General features: G+C 50.1%; 2 protein-coding genes across 3 annotated transcripts in view; both read right to left on the bottom strand.

Moving 5' to 3' along the window:
- Window positions 1-557: 557 nt before the first annotated feature.
- On the bottom strand, window positions 558-7,296 carry eif3d (eukaryotic translation initiation factor 3, subunit D). 2 transcript variants are annotated; one of them, XM_076015716.1, is made up of 16 exons: window positions 7,292-7,296; window positions 3,864-3,990; window positions 3,730-3,775; window positions 3,478-3,614; window positions 3,288-3,373; window positions 3,091-3,163; window positions 2,866-2,987; window positions 2,656-2,788; window positions 2,417-2,564; window positions 2,104-2,234; window positions 1,927-2,012; window positions 1,713-1,842; window positions 1,467-1,609; window positions 1,137-1,329; window positions 941-1,034; window positions 558-667 (listed from the first exon to the last, which is right to left on the bottom strand). In XM_076015716.1, exons 2-16 carry the CDS (start codon window positions 3,984-3,986, stop codon window positions 654-656), a joined length of 1,659 nt encoding a protein of 552 aa, XP_075871831.1. In that variant the 5' UTR covers window positions 3,987-3,990; window positions 7,292-7,296; the 3' UTR covers window positions 558-653. The 2 variants fall into 2 exon arrangements, with proteins under 2 accessions (XP_075871831.1, XP_075871832.1); XM_076015717.1 differs by having other exon boundaries at window positions 2,866-2,981.
- A 547-nt stretch (window positions 7,297-7,843) lies between these two features.
- sstr3 (somatostatin receptor 3) overlaps window positions 7,844-16,450 on the bottom strand; it is a 10,521-nt gene continuing 1,914 nt past the window's right edge. Inside the window, exon 2 of the mRNA XM_076015718.1 lies at window positions 7,844-10,102. Within this exon, the coding sequence (XP_075871833.1) occupies window positions 8,575-10,065 (1,491 nt within the window). The 5' untranslated portion in view covers window positions 10,066-10,102 and the 3' untranslated portion in view covers window positions 7,844-8,574. The remainder of the gene's footprint in view (window positions 10,103-16,450) is intronic.

Here is a 16,450-nt window from a genome sequence, read left to right as displayed (position 1 = left end):
TATGATACGATCATGATTATTGTTATTAGCCTTACATGTGAATTAAACCACCGGTGCATATATTATGAATAAACCATCGCTGACCTTTCGTCAAGCTTCTGAGTATTTATTGGAAATAATAGACCCTGACGATGTGTTACGACAGTCTCCGGTGCCGGAGTGGATTTACCGTAAAGGCAAGAATACCGGTGACCCAACACTTGTTCTTATTGGTTGGACTGTCACATCCTAACCACTCCGTGGAACAACACGAAACGGGAACATTGGCCGGTCTGGCATGATTCTGTATTAATCCAAGAAGGGGTCATGAATGAAAAAATAAAAACTAAATGAGATCTTTGACATTTTAAGACATTGAGGCGATGCAGTGCATTTTCGTACCACTTGATATTGCTAAAGATGCCCAAATTGAACATTTACCAACATATATATATATATATATATATTAAGCCTTGCTAGAAATTAATCCATTAATCCATCTACAGTTCAATAAATACCATTAATGATCTATATCCATAGAGACTGCTGTCAAAAAACACACACACAGAAGCAGGCAGTGGCTGGCCAATCAGTTGTTTTTATTGGAGGTTAATAATAATTAAATTGTTGCAATTCTGCGAAGGCTTCTTAGGTCACTGGAGCCGACTGCACCCTTAGTTTTCTTCATCTGGAATGAGACGACGACAGAACAAAGAGTTATGGATCTGGAAACAAACGACAACTGGGACTTGGGTACTTTGTAGTGAATTCTTCTTTCTTCTAATTTGTTTTCTTTAATTGCAGATTAGACATTAGCTCTCATCTGTCACCAATCATCCTCGTATGCAAACCAGCCATTAAATGTCTCCATTTGTTTCTCGTAGAACGATTTGCGAGACACGACCGACCCGCCAAATACAAACGCGCCTGCAAAGGAAAACTCTGCTTTGCCTCTTCTCACCTTCATCCTCCTCGTCCTCTTCGTCTTCCTCCTCCTCTTCGTCCTCGTCGGAGCTGAACGTCCCGTCGGGCAGGCTGTACACCCGGATCACTTGCTGTTGACACACCGCGACAACCAACCAGTGAGCTCAGGACGGCGTCGGCGCCACGTTGGCGAGACGCGACAGCGGTTGACGGCGCCGGTGGCGTCTGCTCACCTTGTTGGGGTCCTTCAGGATGAGGTACTTGCCCTCGTCCAGCTTGCGGCAGATGTCGATGACGCAGCGCAGGATGCCCCAGGCGTTCTCCATGCTCAGGTTGATCTGGCTGGCAAACTCGTTGGGCTTGAACTGCTGCGTGCCCAGGATGACGTGGCGGGCCGAGTCCTTCACGTGGTAGCGGGAGACGTAGCTGCAGAGGAGGCAGACCACAGCAGTCAGACCACACTGGAGGAGGCAGGCTGCTCTTTCTGTGTGTGTGTGTGTGTGTGTGTGTGTGTGTGTGTGTGTGTGTGTGTGTGTGTGTGTGTGTGTGCGCGCGCTCCTCACCCCAGCTTCAGGTACTCGGATCCAGCCAGCATGGCGCAGCAGGTCCAGCGAGCCAGTTTGTAGCTGTTGTTCTTCAGCTCGGTGGCCAGGACGGCTCCTCTCTGGGAGTCCAGCTTCTGACGCCAGTCCACACCGTTGCAGTACTGAAGGCAGCGGAGCAGCGGGACAGGAAGTTAGAATTCATTCCTGATCGCACGATCGTTTACCCTCCAGAGAAACACAGTCAGTTCATGAACAACGTCTCACCCGGGAGTCCCACTCGTTCAGAGTCTTCATGTTGATGAAGGAAACTTCTCCATTGGCGCCGGTCATCACTCCATCATGCTCGCAGCGGACCACCAGGTCGATGTCCTCTCCGAGCTTCCAGTGGCGGTACCTGAGACAGACACACGCGAGTCATCAGCCTCAACGTCACGCTTTCACCCACCTGACACGCGGCAGTGACCAGCAGGGGTCTCACCTGTAGGCTACAGACGCCACCTCACTCTTGTCCATGTCCTCCTCCACAAAGGGGTTGGTGTTGGGAAACTTGTAACGCTCTCCACCCTGACATGACAACAACACGGAGATTCAAGACAGGAGAACCGAGATGCGAGCGAGGGGACGAGCCGAGGTGCTGACAGCAGGACCTCCTCACCATGCGTAAACACTGCTGGCTGAAGTTGTGGTTGATGTACGTGGCCTCCATGGCCAGGTTCCGGGGGGAGTTGAAGGAGTTTCCCTCGTCCTGCGGCGGCTCGTTGGCCGTCTCGCTCACAGTCAGCAGATCTGAGAGTCAAAGGTGGAGGAGTTTAAATCTCACACGCACAAAAATAACCTGCTTGGGTTTGGAAAAATAAATAAATTCCCCAAAACTGACAAATTCTAATTCCAATCAACCACCAGTTTCTGCTCACTATCGCCTCCAAGTGGCAGCAGGAAAACAGTGCAGATGGACTCGGGAGACTCACCAAAGTCAGAGTTGTCTCTCTTGTCGAAGAACAGCTTGTTGCCCACTCTCTGCACGATGATGTCCCAGGAGTTGACCGAGCGCGTGCAGCACATCAGGGTGGCCAGGATGGCGTCGGTGGCAAACACGTTGCCCTGAGTCTTAGCCAGCTGGAAGGATGACAGCAAGTCCACGGTCATTCAAGAGAGAAACGAACCAAACGAGCGGACAGTTGACCGAGAGTCTGGAGTGAATGGGAACCTTGCGGATGACGGGGTCGTCGGTGGTGGTGACAGTGTGGAAGATCCTCTTGATGCTCTTCAGCTGCTTCTCGTTGCGGGTGGTGATGCGGTCGAAGGCCTTGTCGTAATACTCCAGGGCGCCGCAGCACTCGCTGCAGGAAACAGGAAGTCAGCGAGCTCGTCCCTCCCCCTGTGACCTCACCACCCGCCCTCACACCGAGCCACTCACATGTCGACGGGGTCGGCCACCTCCATGTATCTCATCTTCATCAGTCGGGGGAAGTCCATCTCCTCCTTGACCTCCCAGTCGCTCCTCACCTCCACAGAAGAGTCTCTGGGCTTCAGCTGTGCCTGGAGAGGGAGTGGCAGAAAATGCCACATGATCCAGTAACGTTACGTAGAGCTCAACAAAGCACAAAAGCCAAGGAAAAAAACAACTTTAAAATTAAATTACCTGAGATTTCTGGTCCCATTTCTGACGAACACCAAACTGCTTCTGGAACTTTTTCTGCAAACGCATGCGCTCCCTGAAAAGACACAAAACTCCGGTGTTACGTCTCACTGACAGTGTGAACGTGGAGCTCATCGTCTCTGTTAACTCAGCTGGCGAGAAAATACTGCATGTCCAAGTCGAGATAATTCAAGTCTCACCTCTCCTTCTGCTTGGCACTCTTTGGGAGTGTCTGCATGTTGAACTGCGTCATGTTCCTGCGGTCCTTGTCTCTGCGGAGGTTCCTCTGGAGGTACAGACATCATCATCACATCAGACCAACAAACACAGGAGGACTGAACAGAGAGGGAACTACACAGGGACGCTTGTCCGGGGCTTTCCTCGTCGTACCTGGGCGAACCTCATGCGGTTCCTCTGGTAGGCCGTCTTCTGCGTCTTGGCCGTGTCCACCAGCTGGAAGCTCGTCTCATCCTCCTCGTGGAAGTAGGCGTACTGGCTGCCGCCTCCGAACTGAGAGGAATACTTGTCTAACGACAGAGCAACCAGAGAAGTCTGAGTCAAGGCTTTCGGACGCAGAGAGACGATGAAAGACGTGATGATTAGAAGGGTCTGGGGTCGCAGCCGTCTGTCTGTCTCACTCACTTGTGTATCTCTTGTCCTGATAGGTGGCTCCCGTCCAGTCAGCAACCTAACACACAGAGAAGAGCATCTTTATTAAAAAACTGTGGCATGGCATGTGTTGAATTTCTTCATGACATGGCGTCTCAGGAGCATACCTTGCCCAGACGGTCTCCTTTGCTGAAAGGCTGGTAGGGCATGTCTTTGAACTTCTCTGGGACGGCACAGGGACCCCATCCGGAGGGGTTGTCCTGGATCACAGGAGCGTTGAACTTGGCCATGGCCTGATGTCCGGGGGGAAACAACAGAGGCAAAACCACTCAGTTGAGTTTCAGTCAATCAAAGGGTGACAAGGCAAACCTAACCGGGACAGTGTAAGGCGTCGGTTCGCAGCAGAGAAGAAAGAATACACTAATCCTGCATATGCATAAGGGTCTCAGCCACGAGCAGCACTGGTGTCGTCAACGACGCACATTCAAGAAAATGGCATCGATCAGTTTGCGCAGTGGGCTAGTCATCACTGACCCCGAAAAAGCTCCAACTTTCCACCAAAGCGTCTGCTTACAGTCGCTGTCGTTGATGGATCTCATGAAATATCTCATAAGTCGATTGACTTGGTCTGAACATGGAGACGACTCACACATTTACATTGGCCTTTAGCAACTCAATGAGCAAGCTAATCTCAAACATCTGGTATAGGTTAACAACTTTAGCACACGATTCCGCGAAAACCCGGATCGATCAGACCATAAATTGACAAGGAATTGCGGAAACGTTTCTCACAACAAAGGCGGTGGGGCAAAGCGGAGTACGGTAGTAGTTGCAGAGTCGGCCGTAATCGGTTAGCCAAGGTGGCTAAAGCTTGGGCTAGCCACAAGGCCAGGTGGCCGCGCTAGCTAGGCTAAGCTAACCGGACGGTTCTCTCCATTCTCTTCACTGTGGACTCGAGGCGTTTTAGTTTTTGGAAACACGACTGAAAGTGGAGTTCCGTCACAAACGTATTGCGCAGAGATCTTACCGTGAATGATGGGAGACGCTCTGTAAAAGTCTTTCTCCGACCAGAGCGCGGTTGGGTGACTCTGAGGGAGCGCCGGCGTGAACTGCGACGAGAGAGAAGGCTTCCTCTGCTGCGGAAGCAGACGCGCTACAAACCACGCCCACTACAGAACACGACCACTCCCCTCGCTTCGTCTTTTTTGCTGCTGAACATATTCGTCAGACGTGCTTGAACTATGAGTTTTGCCTATTTGTTGTCATTATTTGATTCGGCTGTTCTATTCGAAATGGGAAACAAAACAACCCCTCTTGCTCCGTGTCCAGCCCCCTTGTCTGCAGAAGTTGTGAGAGGAAGTGGCGATGTGCCGTAAAGTGCCCCGTTCCCTCTGTCGTCGTAACACTATTCCCATTAAACAGTCACTCCGCACTCTAGTTATAAAACATTTACGAATACTATACAAAAAAAATAAAAATAAAAAATAAATGTATTATTGTTATTTAAATACAGCAGAGGATTTACAATCGAGTGGATGATTCGAAAATAAAACACCGGAAGTGAAATAGCTGCTCGATATAAACAAACAAAAAGTATGTACAATAACATTAATTAATTTGCCAAAGTATACTTTCTTACCTTCTGAAACGACTGAAAAGACACGTCACAAAAATAAGATAAATAAATAAATAAATTTGGCAAACGTGGCATTTTAAGGTGCTGTGGTTCTTTTTGTGACCAAATGGGGGCAGCAGAAATCCATGATGGCGCGACAGAAGGTAATAGATTAAAATAGTTGAGCACTACTGTAATCTGATCATGACAGGAGTGAGTGCTCCTGAAGGCGCCTCCTGCCGGCAGACAGCCAGTTCATCTGAAGGATATAATGCACCGGAATGGAAACATTCAGTTCACACAGCAGAAAGATTTGCCAGTCATACAGGAGCTGCTATGACACTCACGCTGCACTAAAGATACAGCCAAGGCATACATGATGCTGCTAGCCACAAAAAAAATAAAAAAAATCAAGAGATTTCAAAGAAGAACAACACATTTTCAAAACGCTGCCGGACTCACCAGCTCCTTCACATTACTCTCTCTTTCCTCCTCCACTAACAGGATGTGAGGAGTGCAAGGTGCAGGGGAACCTGCAGGAGCGGGTCCCCTGCTATTTCAGACTGTCTCTTGTTTTCCATCATCAGCCTGCCGCTGAGTCATCACACAGGCTTCCTGCAGGAACCTGAGAAGCAGACAGCAGCAACATGCAGGGTTACATCTTCATCTATCTCACGGCACGTACAGGCTGGTATCCCAAAAAAAAGAAGAAGAAAGAAATAAAGGGGCCTAAGAGCCTCGCAGCAAAAAAAGTGCTAATGAGAAGCTGTGTTGGCGTTGTAGTCGTGGCAAGAGACACACAAGTCACAAGACAACATAGCAGCTCTGCAGAGCGCCAGCACTCGTCAGTGTTTGAGGACGAAAGATGTCTCAACGACAATTTGTTCCTTTAATATGCAGACACTAGTGCACAGTCAACATGCCAGGTATTACTGACCTGCATGTTATCCTCTCACAACAGAGGGCACCAAAACAAACAGCTCTGGAGTTGCGCTGCAAATCCAGCTGGCTGGAGAGGAAGTGAACAACATGTTTTGTCACGAAATCCTTTCCCAGCAAACGTGTGTGTCCCTCCGGGAACCTGATCCTGTCCTTGATTTGAGCAGCAAACACTCGGGCTGGAGTCACGAGGCAGTCAGAAACACACACACACACTCTCTCTCTCACACACACACACACACACACACACACTCACACTTTTCTTCTTTTTTTTTAATGTATGGCGGCTGTCATGGCGGCAATCAGGGTTTTCCACACTGCACAGTGAGTGAGTGAGTGAGTGAGTGAGAGAGTAACAGCCTATCAGAGTTTACACCATCCATATTGTACGTGGGCAGAAAGTCTGTAGGCTGTGAGCGGCACTGAGTCACAGCCCAAGACAGCAGGCCGACCTACCGACTATCACCTACCCGTGCACGCCAACGAGGGGCGGAGTTCTGGGCTCATAATGGCGACACCAAAAAACACAAGATTAAGACTGAAGAAGAAGAAGAAGAAGAAGAAGAAGAAGAAGAAGAAGGTAGAGAGGCCTCAGAAGGTCCTCAGACTGCACCCCCTGCCCTCCTCCCACTCCACTCCAGCATGATGCCAACAAAGTGAGAGCTGAACAAATCCCTTTTTAATGCGTCTTTAATGATGGCTGAGGGCGTCTCTCTGCAGACGGCCTGGTGTGGGCGCCAGAAGGACAGGCGATGTGTCTCCTAACGAGGAGAGAAGCGTCGCTCTGCCGTAACGAGGCCACCGCCACTGCACGGCCAGCTTCTGGTGAACGGCGGGGAGGCGAGGCTTCGCTTTGCTTCATCGTCTGTCAGGTCGTTCCTGCAAAACTGCCGCAATGTTTTTACCCCCCGTCAGCTGAAGCTGTGTGAGGAGTGATTTTGTCGGCGACAGATCTCCACATATCTGGAAAGAGGAGTAGCAAACGATGAAAGCGAGTAATGTCATATTTAATTGTACAGTCAATATATCAAGGTTCATTTTGTGAATGAGGACATTAAAGTTTAAGACGTATATATATATATTTTTTTATTCCCGGGAAGTTCAGCAAAAGGATACAGAAAGGAATTATGGAAAGAAAACACTGTGGATTTTTATCTTTATTTAATAATGAAATTAATAATATTTATCTATCACGGCCCAGATAGTCAGACATTCATGTGCATTATAGTTACAGCTTACACAGATGAAGCCTTGTGGTTAAAATGTGAACTACTATGTAATACACTCCAACCCATTGAGTCCCCCCCCCCCAGTTTGATATTGTGGTTTGGCCGGTCAGTGTTGCTGTAGCCACTGTGTGTAGGCCGAGAGGTAGTGGCGCTTCCACAAAGACAACATTACAGTGTGTAAATCAGAACAATCGACTTGTCGGTCATTTCCTGTGTTGAAAAACGGTGAATCTTCAGTGGTTGTTCGGGACATGACGAAGAAACAAGCTGCGAGACGCTGATGGGACACCGACAGGAAACCATGCTTCTCCTTTTTATTATCAGCAGAGATCATCGTCGCTGCACCGAGTCTTTCGCACGACAAGCAGCAGACGAAAAATCGTCTTTTTTTTTTTTGTCTGTTGTCATCCGACTCACAACTTGACACATCGTGTCGATTTCTCATTGCGCTCACATTTTAGAGAGAAAATAATAAGACAGAATATGTTTGTACAGAAAGAGTCACTGTCACGATGTCGCCGGGAGCGAGCGAGTGAGCGAGCGAGCGAGCGAGCGAGCGCTGAGGCTGAACGTCAGTCATTCATACAGAAGAAAAAAAGAAGGAGAAGAAGAAGAAGAAAAATAGTCACAAACAACACAGGACAATCGTTTGCCTTGAAAGTTTTGCTGATGCTAGGAACTTGTTGCAACACATTCAAGAAATAATAAAAACACAAAAACCGTTGGGGGCAAAAGTCATAAAAATCCATTTCCAAGAAAAAAACAGGAACAAAATCAATGGTGCGTTAGTTTGCGTCTTCCCCGGTCGTCGTTGAAGATTCAGGAGGCCACCGACGGTTATTTCAGAAGGCGAAGCTCGAGTGGCGGTTTGAGTGGCGTGCTGATGATGTCACACATGGATGCACGCCGCCTGTAAGGAGCCGACGAGAGGCACGACTGCACCTGAAGCTACACGTACGTATGTACAGAATATCTACAGTTGTACGTTCGAGGGTAAAGTCGGATCATTTCCCCGTTCGTCTGCTCTGCTTGTAGGAGGCTCATTATTTCACATTTTTGTTGTTGTTGTCTTTTGGTTTTTCGTGCCCTCTCTGACTATAAGTAGCTGATCTCCAGCGAGGCGCTCGGCTGCTCCGCCGCCTCCTCGGCCAGGATTTTAACGGCCCCGTTTTTGTTGCCATTGGGCAGTGAGACGGAGCCGTCGGCCGAGTCTCCGCCCCCGTCCCTCCTCTCTGGCGACGGCGGCTGCGTCATGCCCGGCGTGGGGCCTCTCTCCAGGAACAGCGGCTGCGAGCTGGGCGCCGCCGTGAAGCCGCAGTCGCCGTTCTGGGCGATGCGGTAGACCTCCGTTGTCTCGGAGACGTCCTCGTCCTCCTCCTCGCCACCTCCACCGCCGATGCCGCCACATTCCTCCCTGATGGCCCGCCTCAGACTCTCCCGGGGAACCAGCGCCGTCCTGCCTTCGTCCTGCTGACCCCGCCCCCCGCGTCCCAGCTGCGCCTGCTGCTCCGGGTCCATCTCGTGGCTCTCCACCTTGCGGGTGGAGCGGCAGAGGGCCTTGCGGAAGCCCCTCTTGAAGTTGTCCGACAGGAAGACGTAGACGATGGGGTTGGCGCAGCTGTTGGCGTAGATGAGCACCACCACGAAGAAGTAGAGGCCCTGGTAGTCGGGCGGCAGCGACACCAGCAGGTTGACCACGTTGAGGGCGTAGAAGGGCAGCCAGCAGACCACAAACATGGCCACGATGATCACCACCATGCGCGTCACCTTCCTCTCCGACTTGCGGCGCTTGGTGGAGGTGGCGTGGACCTTCTTGCCCGAGCTGCGGATCTTGAAGACGATGAGAAGGTAGCAGAGGCAGATGACGAGGAGCGGGCAGAAGAAGCCCACGGTGGAAGTGTAGATGATGAAGGCCGCCTCCCAGACGTTGGCCGGCTGCGGCCAGGTGATGTTGCAGGTGCCGCCCTTCTCCTGGACGTTGGCGAAGACCACCACCGGCAGCACCACCAGGAAGGACAGCGCCCAGATGGTGGCGCTGACCACCTTGGCCACCTGCGGGCGGCGCCATTTGGAGGATCGGATGGGGTGGGCTACGGCCAGGTAGCGGTCCACGCTCATCACCGTCAGGCAGAAGATGCTGGTGAACTGGTTGATGGAGTCGACGGTCATGACCAGGCGGCACATGAAGGAGCCGAACGGCCAGGAGTCCAGCGTGTTCTGCACGGCCAGGAAGGGCAGGCTGAGCATGAAGAGCTCGTCGGCGATGGCCAGGTTGAGGATGTAGATGTTGGTGACTGACTCCACCTTGGAGTAGTGCAGCACGATGTGGATGACCAACGTGTTGCCACCCAGGCCCACCACGCACACGATGATGTAGATGAGCGGGATGAGGACGCCCGCCACGCTGGGCCCGGACGAGCGCGCCTCAGGCCCGGTGGCGTTGGTGGAGTTGAAGAGGGTGTGGTTGAGGTCGTCCAGCAGGAAGAGAGGCAGGCCGGCCGAGGTGGCGTTGTCCCACAGCCCGTCCATCCCGTCCATCCCGTCCATCCCGTCCATCCCCGAGCCGGGAAGAGAGGAGAGGTCCATGCAGGAGCTCAGCTGTCCCGGGTCTCAGCCATCGGCTCTGTGGATGGGAGGCAACATCCAGTCAAGCTCACAAATGCATCTTTTAGAATAATCATAAAAAAAAAAACAAAGAGCCCGGAACGTGAGCAGGATTCTTATTTACCACATTGTGTGGTTTTTGTTTCTGTCTTGAACTTTATTATTCTCTCCGCTGTGCATGAGAGCCGACCGCCGAAGGCCTTTTAACCGCCAGGAGAAATTGACTCCAGGTTCTTTGAAGCTCAAAGCAAATTAAGGGTGTTGTTGTTGCATTTCCCATTTCAATCGGGCTGCCCCCCCCCCCCACCCAACCCACCCCAACTCCCCCACCTACCCCCCACCCCTCTCTGCACAGCTGCGAGCGAGCGCCGAGCCAAAGCAATCATCAAGCGGCGTAATATCCTGCCCTTAATTACCGCCGAAAACAAAAACGGCCGGAGACGAAAGGAGAGACGGCGCAGATTAAATGAAGCGAAGGAAAGACAAATCAGTCAGCGATCAATTAAAGACGAGCCAGTGGCTGATTGACTGCCGTGGCTGCTGGATTAAAATTGCAGAGGGGCCAGCGAGGCAACAGCACTTTACACAAGTGGAGAACAAAGGCAGAAAGATGAGCATCTGCCCGAAGGCGTGGGGGTGAGGGTGAGGGTGGGGGTGGGGGTGGGGGAGGTGAGGCAAAGGTCGTCACAGGGCAAACTGTCAGGGCAACACGTCAGTTTGAACTTTGCAGTTGCAACAGAATTACTTTATTATCATTCAGCTTGAGCTGAAACACAATCACTCGACTTGGATCGAGCTTGGACCTGCAGCTCTGATTAAGTTATATTATCAATAATAATAATAATAATGATAATGATAATGATAATGATAACAGCCTATCTGCTTAGTTACAGATGAGCTGGCCTCTGTGTTCTTCCTCCCTCTCCCTCTCCGCCACACTTGGTGTTTCCAGTGTTGATGCTGGAAACACCAAGTGTGCTCCTAACCTGGCGACTGCGGTTCCCCCAAACCTCTTTATTTTTCCGCGGGTGGCAATTTTCAGGATACGACTGTAAGAAAAACAATAAAACAAACATGCTTTGGGGGAAATGAAAACGTCAGGCTTCTCGTTCCATTTCACCCTCCGCTACGTATCCAGCTGTGCACCGCGACCAGCAGTCAGACTACAGGGTGAGAACATCAGGCAGGAAAATCATTCGTGGGCCTTTCAGGAGAATCAGCAGGCGGGAACACGGACGTAGTCTGACCTCCGTGGTGCAGTTCAGCAAACAAACACACACAAGGGTTATTGTCACTTGGACGGCAGCAGCTGCAGAGTCTATTTGGCAAAGAAAGACAAGAAGAAAGAGGAGAGAGGAGGGGTGGGGGGGGGGGGGGTCGAGCGGGTGGCCAACCACTTTGATTCTGATCTGAAGGCTCCAAAATGAAGGTCCAGCAGAGCAGGAGACACGGAACCAGACGGGCCCACCTCTCACTTGGTGAAACCGGGCCGACTTCCCGGCAATTTTCAGCAACGCTGTCACATTAATCATTTTCCAATATCGCTAATTCCCCGAGATTGCAGGCATCTTGCATTCCGTTTGGCAATTTGGGTCGCCATGGAAACTGGAGGATGAGGAAACCCAAAGATCAGTGTCGTAAATCAAACCCAACTAAATAAGCGGCGGCGGCGGCAGCAGCATGTGGCAGGAAAACAAGAGTCTTCCCTCCTCGGCGGGGAGACAAAGAAGCGGAGAACTGCTCAGCTGCTGCCGCTGATGGTTTGGGCACAGATGGCAAAACGAATCAATTTAGAGTCTCATTTTGACTCTATTTCACTGCAATTCTGGAAAAATGACTGCCTCAATTCCAGTGAAATTTGACTTTGATTGTAGTGCCGGCTAAAGAGGAGCTAGAAATCATCTTTAGTCAGCTCCACTGGCAAATTCAAATTTTACCATTTAACTTTCTTTTTTTTTAGCTTTTTAATTGCAAATATATTTGTCTGACACAGCTGACAGGAGGGGGAGAAGCAACCAGCGGCAGAAACCAGGCCACTGATCAGAAGAATAATTAACAGGGACCAACATTTTTTATTCTGTGTGGTCTGGATCTGTGTGAGCGCCCCCCCCCCCGCGGAGCCCAGGACCCAGAAACCAGGACACGGGGCTAAAATTACCAGACCGCCACTGGTCGCCTCCTGCCATCTGATTGGCTGAGCCCCGCCCGGGTCTCTTGCACGCCACACTTTCAGACTTGTGGTTGAGCCGCTGGTCCGGTTCAGAAACCACCACCGGAAGGAGGTGGAAGTCGTGTTCTGCGTAGCAACGCAACAAAGTTCAGCTCGCCACCGAAATTGAGAGCGGTACCAAATCTGTGTCTGGAGGCGGGGCTAAATCTCCAGCGCGTTAGAACCGAGGAACAAACACCAGATTGAGTCTATTCACTCGAAACTGGAAACTGGAAAAATGTTTGCCAGGAACCTTGACCTTTGACCTTTGGGTTTGTTCGGCTTTTTGATTGAACTGAATAATTCACCGCGTTGCCTTCAATTCCAGAGCGTTGACGTCACGCAGCGAGCGTGGGCGCTCAAAAGAAACCTTTGAGTGCCTTTGTGTGGCGCGAGGACGCCGAAAGCGACCACAAGGCCTCGAGGTAAGAGGCGGTTCACATCTGAAACACCGCAGTCGGGCCCATTTCCATCACAGCGAGGCGGCGACGCATCAACAGCGACAACAACAACAGCAACGGGCCCGGCGGACCGCTTCCCGCGAGTCCTCGGCGTTTTGAATCGTTTGAACACACGTGGAGTAAAAAAACAATCATCGCTCTCTGGGTTATGGCGCACGCGGCGTCGCTCCCGCGGCGTCGCTCCCGCTGGCTGCGCTGTAACCCTGCATCTCTTTCACAGTTCAATTTTCTGACACGGCGGGAAACCCGGGCAGAGGGTCGTGCGTTGGTTCCGCTAGCCTCGGTTATCAGAGATTCCTCCCTGCAGGCGGCGTCTGGGCAAGAAGCGCAGAACCTGATGTTTCACCAACAAAAAAAATTCCTCTCTGAGGAATTTCCTGATTCGCCTTTCCAGGGGGGGGAAAAAAAACCAACCCTGACGAAGACACAATTTAAAAACTTGATATTTGCAAGTCAGAATGAACTTATTTGGCCGCATGAACACGGCCTCCGTCTTTACCTTCTTCTCATCGCCAACAATCATCACTGAACTCCAGACAAAGCGCCTGAGAAAGTGACTTTTGAATCAATCAGCACAAATCAACATCAGAGAAAATCTAATGATGCGAGACAGTCGGCGGCCAGGAGCCATGTGTTTGACATTTCAGCTAGGCTACGCTAAGATCCGTCGCTAAGGTAAATCCCCCTTTATTGAACACAGATCGCAGGTGACGGGCCGCAGGAGGAGCGACCTTGGGGCGGCGTCGACATGGTGTAGATCCCGAAGCCGGGCCCCTCCTGACTGACGGAGGCTCAGGGGGCGGGGGGGGCAGAAATGTCAAACACTTGTGCGCCGAAGCGCTGCGCATCCGTCACAAAGGTCAGAGTCTGACAGCTGGAAGTGTTTGAAAGGTTTCAGGGCGGCGGGCCGACAGAAAGCCGGGTTCACCTCGGGTTCACCTCGGAAAGCTGGGTGTTCTTTTCACAACGTGACTCCAATTCCACAGCGCTTGACCAACAGTTCACGTCAATGCATTCATCTCATTGTGTTGCTCGCTTTTCCCTCTCAGACACAGACAACGCTGCAATGTGAGCATTTATGAGAGCTAGAGAGGCTGAAAGAGGAAAAGTTATGATCCTTTTTTTTTTTCTATTAAAAAAAAAAATCCATAAAATGCCACAAATGTTGTACAAATGTTTCCGAGACATAAATGAGCCGGATTTAATGCGTGCGAGCCAAACTCTCACACACATCAGCTCAACTTGGTGTCTAACTGCGGCACAATTCTTTTCCCTCTTTTTTTTTTTTTTTTTCTTTTTTTTGACTGAAAGAGTCGCTCTGAGGCGCAGATGCTGATCAATGCCACGGGTCAGGTTCACGGCCGAGCTGCTTAAATAGCTCATTCAGCGTGGTTGCTTTTGTTTGTTGTTGTTTTTTTAACTTCTTCACATTTGAAAGTGGACAGTTAATCTGCGGCAGCTCGCTGACAGGATCCTGAGTTGAGGTGCGGGAGATGCTTTTGCTCAAAGTTTAGCAGCTGCGTGTGTCAAACTATCGATGCGGCTTCACAACGTCCATGGTCACATGGGAACACGATGGCTGGGGGTCAAGCTGCTGCTGAGCGTCCTTCAATTCACTTTCATTCATGGAATTTCATAGCCCCCAAAACAGTCATCATGGTTATCACATAAGGTAGTGTCAGTATTGGGTATATTCAGCAGTTGGAATATTAAATGAACGGTGATGTACTTGCTCGAGGTCTGGTTCTGAGCATCTGGTTGCTGGTTGGCATTGATTGTCACCATTTATATACATGTCTAAAATAAGCCTGAGCTCAACAGTAGCAGACGGGCTGGCAATTTATTCAACGCTGAATCCAGGACCAATTTATGTAATAATGCAGAGTAGAGAAAATAATCAGTGAAACAAATCAAATCAAATCAAAATTTAATTTTATCTGAAATATGTAAGAACAGGTTTATGTATTTTTTTGGGGGGGGAAATGAACCATTAGACTGAAAGCTGATTTATATTCACAGCAACTGTTGGTGTTGAGAGGAACGGAAAGAAAAAAATATATTTGAATATATATTTCTGTGTGTGTGTGTGTGTGTGTGTGTGTGTGTGTGTGTGTGTGTGTTCATGTGTGCGCGCACACTTGGAGACAGGTTGTTATGCAGAGTTTGTGTGTGGGCACATCACTGAGGATTAGCAGAGCTTCTGGGTTTCCTTCACCAATCCCAGAGTTGCAGCCCAGAATGTTGATTGAATATTATTTTCAAACAGAGGCAATTTTTTTTGTTGTTGTTTATTCTTGAACCTCTGCTTTCTATTACAATAGCTCAGAATGAACACGGTGGCAGCGGAGACTCAACAAGATAATTAAATGAAGATTTTGAAGATTAACGTACGCTAAGAATGTGATAGGGAAACATTCGGGGGGGGGGGGAAATGATCGAAGATGAATTTTTGCCTGACAATTGATATTCAGGTGAGTCAGCGGAGACGTCCTGACTCACGGAGCCATCACGGCGATTCACTTTCTTGAAAGGTGATTTTTGGCCCTTATTTTATTAATTGACACCATCCGTTTTAAATGCTAATGTCTTAAAATTCATTTCGGGCTCCATCACTCGCTGGCTGGGCCACAGTGAGCCACAGGGACTTGCTAATAAAGCCTGTGAATTCACACACACACACACACACACACACACACACACACACACAGAAAGTCAGATTTGGTTCACAGTAGTGTGTGTGTGTGTGTGTGTGTGTGTGTGTGTGGATCTGAACAGAGGATCTTTCTTTCTAAGACGTTCAATGAGGAGAACATGAAGGAGAAGTCGTGACGCCTTTTTTTCTCACTGATGGCGACAATCACGCACGTCACTCTCACATCGGAATCAGCCGCCTGATTGGTCGGAGGTTCCGAGGCGGCGTAGCGGCAGATTAACGTTCTGCACCGCGGCAAAGCAGCGAGACACAGAGAGTAGCGGCAGCAGCAGCGGCAGCAGCAGCAGCGGCAGCAGCAGCTTGTGGAACGTGGGGTCTCTGGAGAAACGCTCGGCAGCGTCTGGAAGCTTCTCCTCGTTCATTTATTCATATATTTTTCAGTCAGTCACTTGGCTGGAAGTCCTGCCACATTTCCGATGGCTGGAGCAACAGTCTGAGGTACAAGTGCTCAGCCAGCATCCAAACCGTTCTCCGTATTGGGATGAAAATGTCAGATTGTGTAGATTTACAGTGTGAAAAGTGTTGCAGTCACACACACACACACACACAAAAACAAAACTGCGCTGATAATCCATGAATGACTGCAATCAAACGTGCTTTGCCAGTTTCAAGAGAGAGAGAGAGAGAGAAAAAAAAAAGTGAATTAGTCAGTCGACCACTCCCGGAAGACTTTGATTAGAAAGTTTACTGTTGCAGAAAATTCATCGCTGACAGCTTCAGATGTTGTTTTCTGTGTGTGTGTGTGTGTGTGTGTGTGTGTAGTGTAGTGTGCACAATCTACTGCACAGCATCATTTTAGCTAAACAACTCCCCGACACCTGATGCTAATCTCGCCCTCAGCGCCGACACGGAGGCAGAAATCCAGACGCAGCATTTCGACGGGAGGATAAATGACGTCGGGGGGGCTTGAATTCCAACAAAGCTCCGTCGACGTTCCCCCCCCCTGAGAAAAGAAGAATATTAAGGAGCGAGAGAATGCCGCAG

Source organism: Nelusetta ayraudi, unplaced genomic scaffold, assembly GCF_046127955.1.
Source record: "Nelusetta ayraudi isolate G7.1 ecotype Tasmania unplaced genomic scaffold, CSIRO-AGI_Nayr_v1 ptg000195l, whole genome shotgun sequence".
In the NCBI taxonomy this organism is placed as follows: Eukaryota; Metazoa; Chordata; class Actinopteri; order Tetraodontiformes; family Monacanthidae; genus Nelusetta; species Nelusetta ayraudi.
The sequence above is the reverse complement of the archived record's forward strand: the minus strand, read 5'-3'. Positions and strand labels throughout refer to the sequence as shown.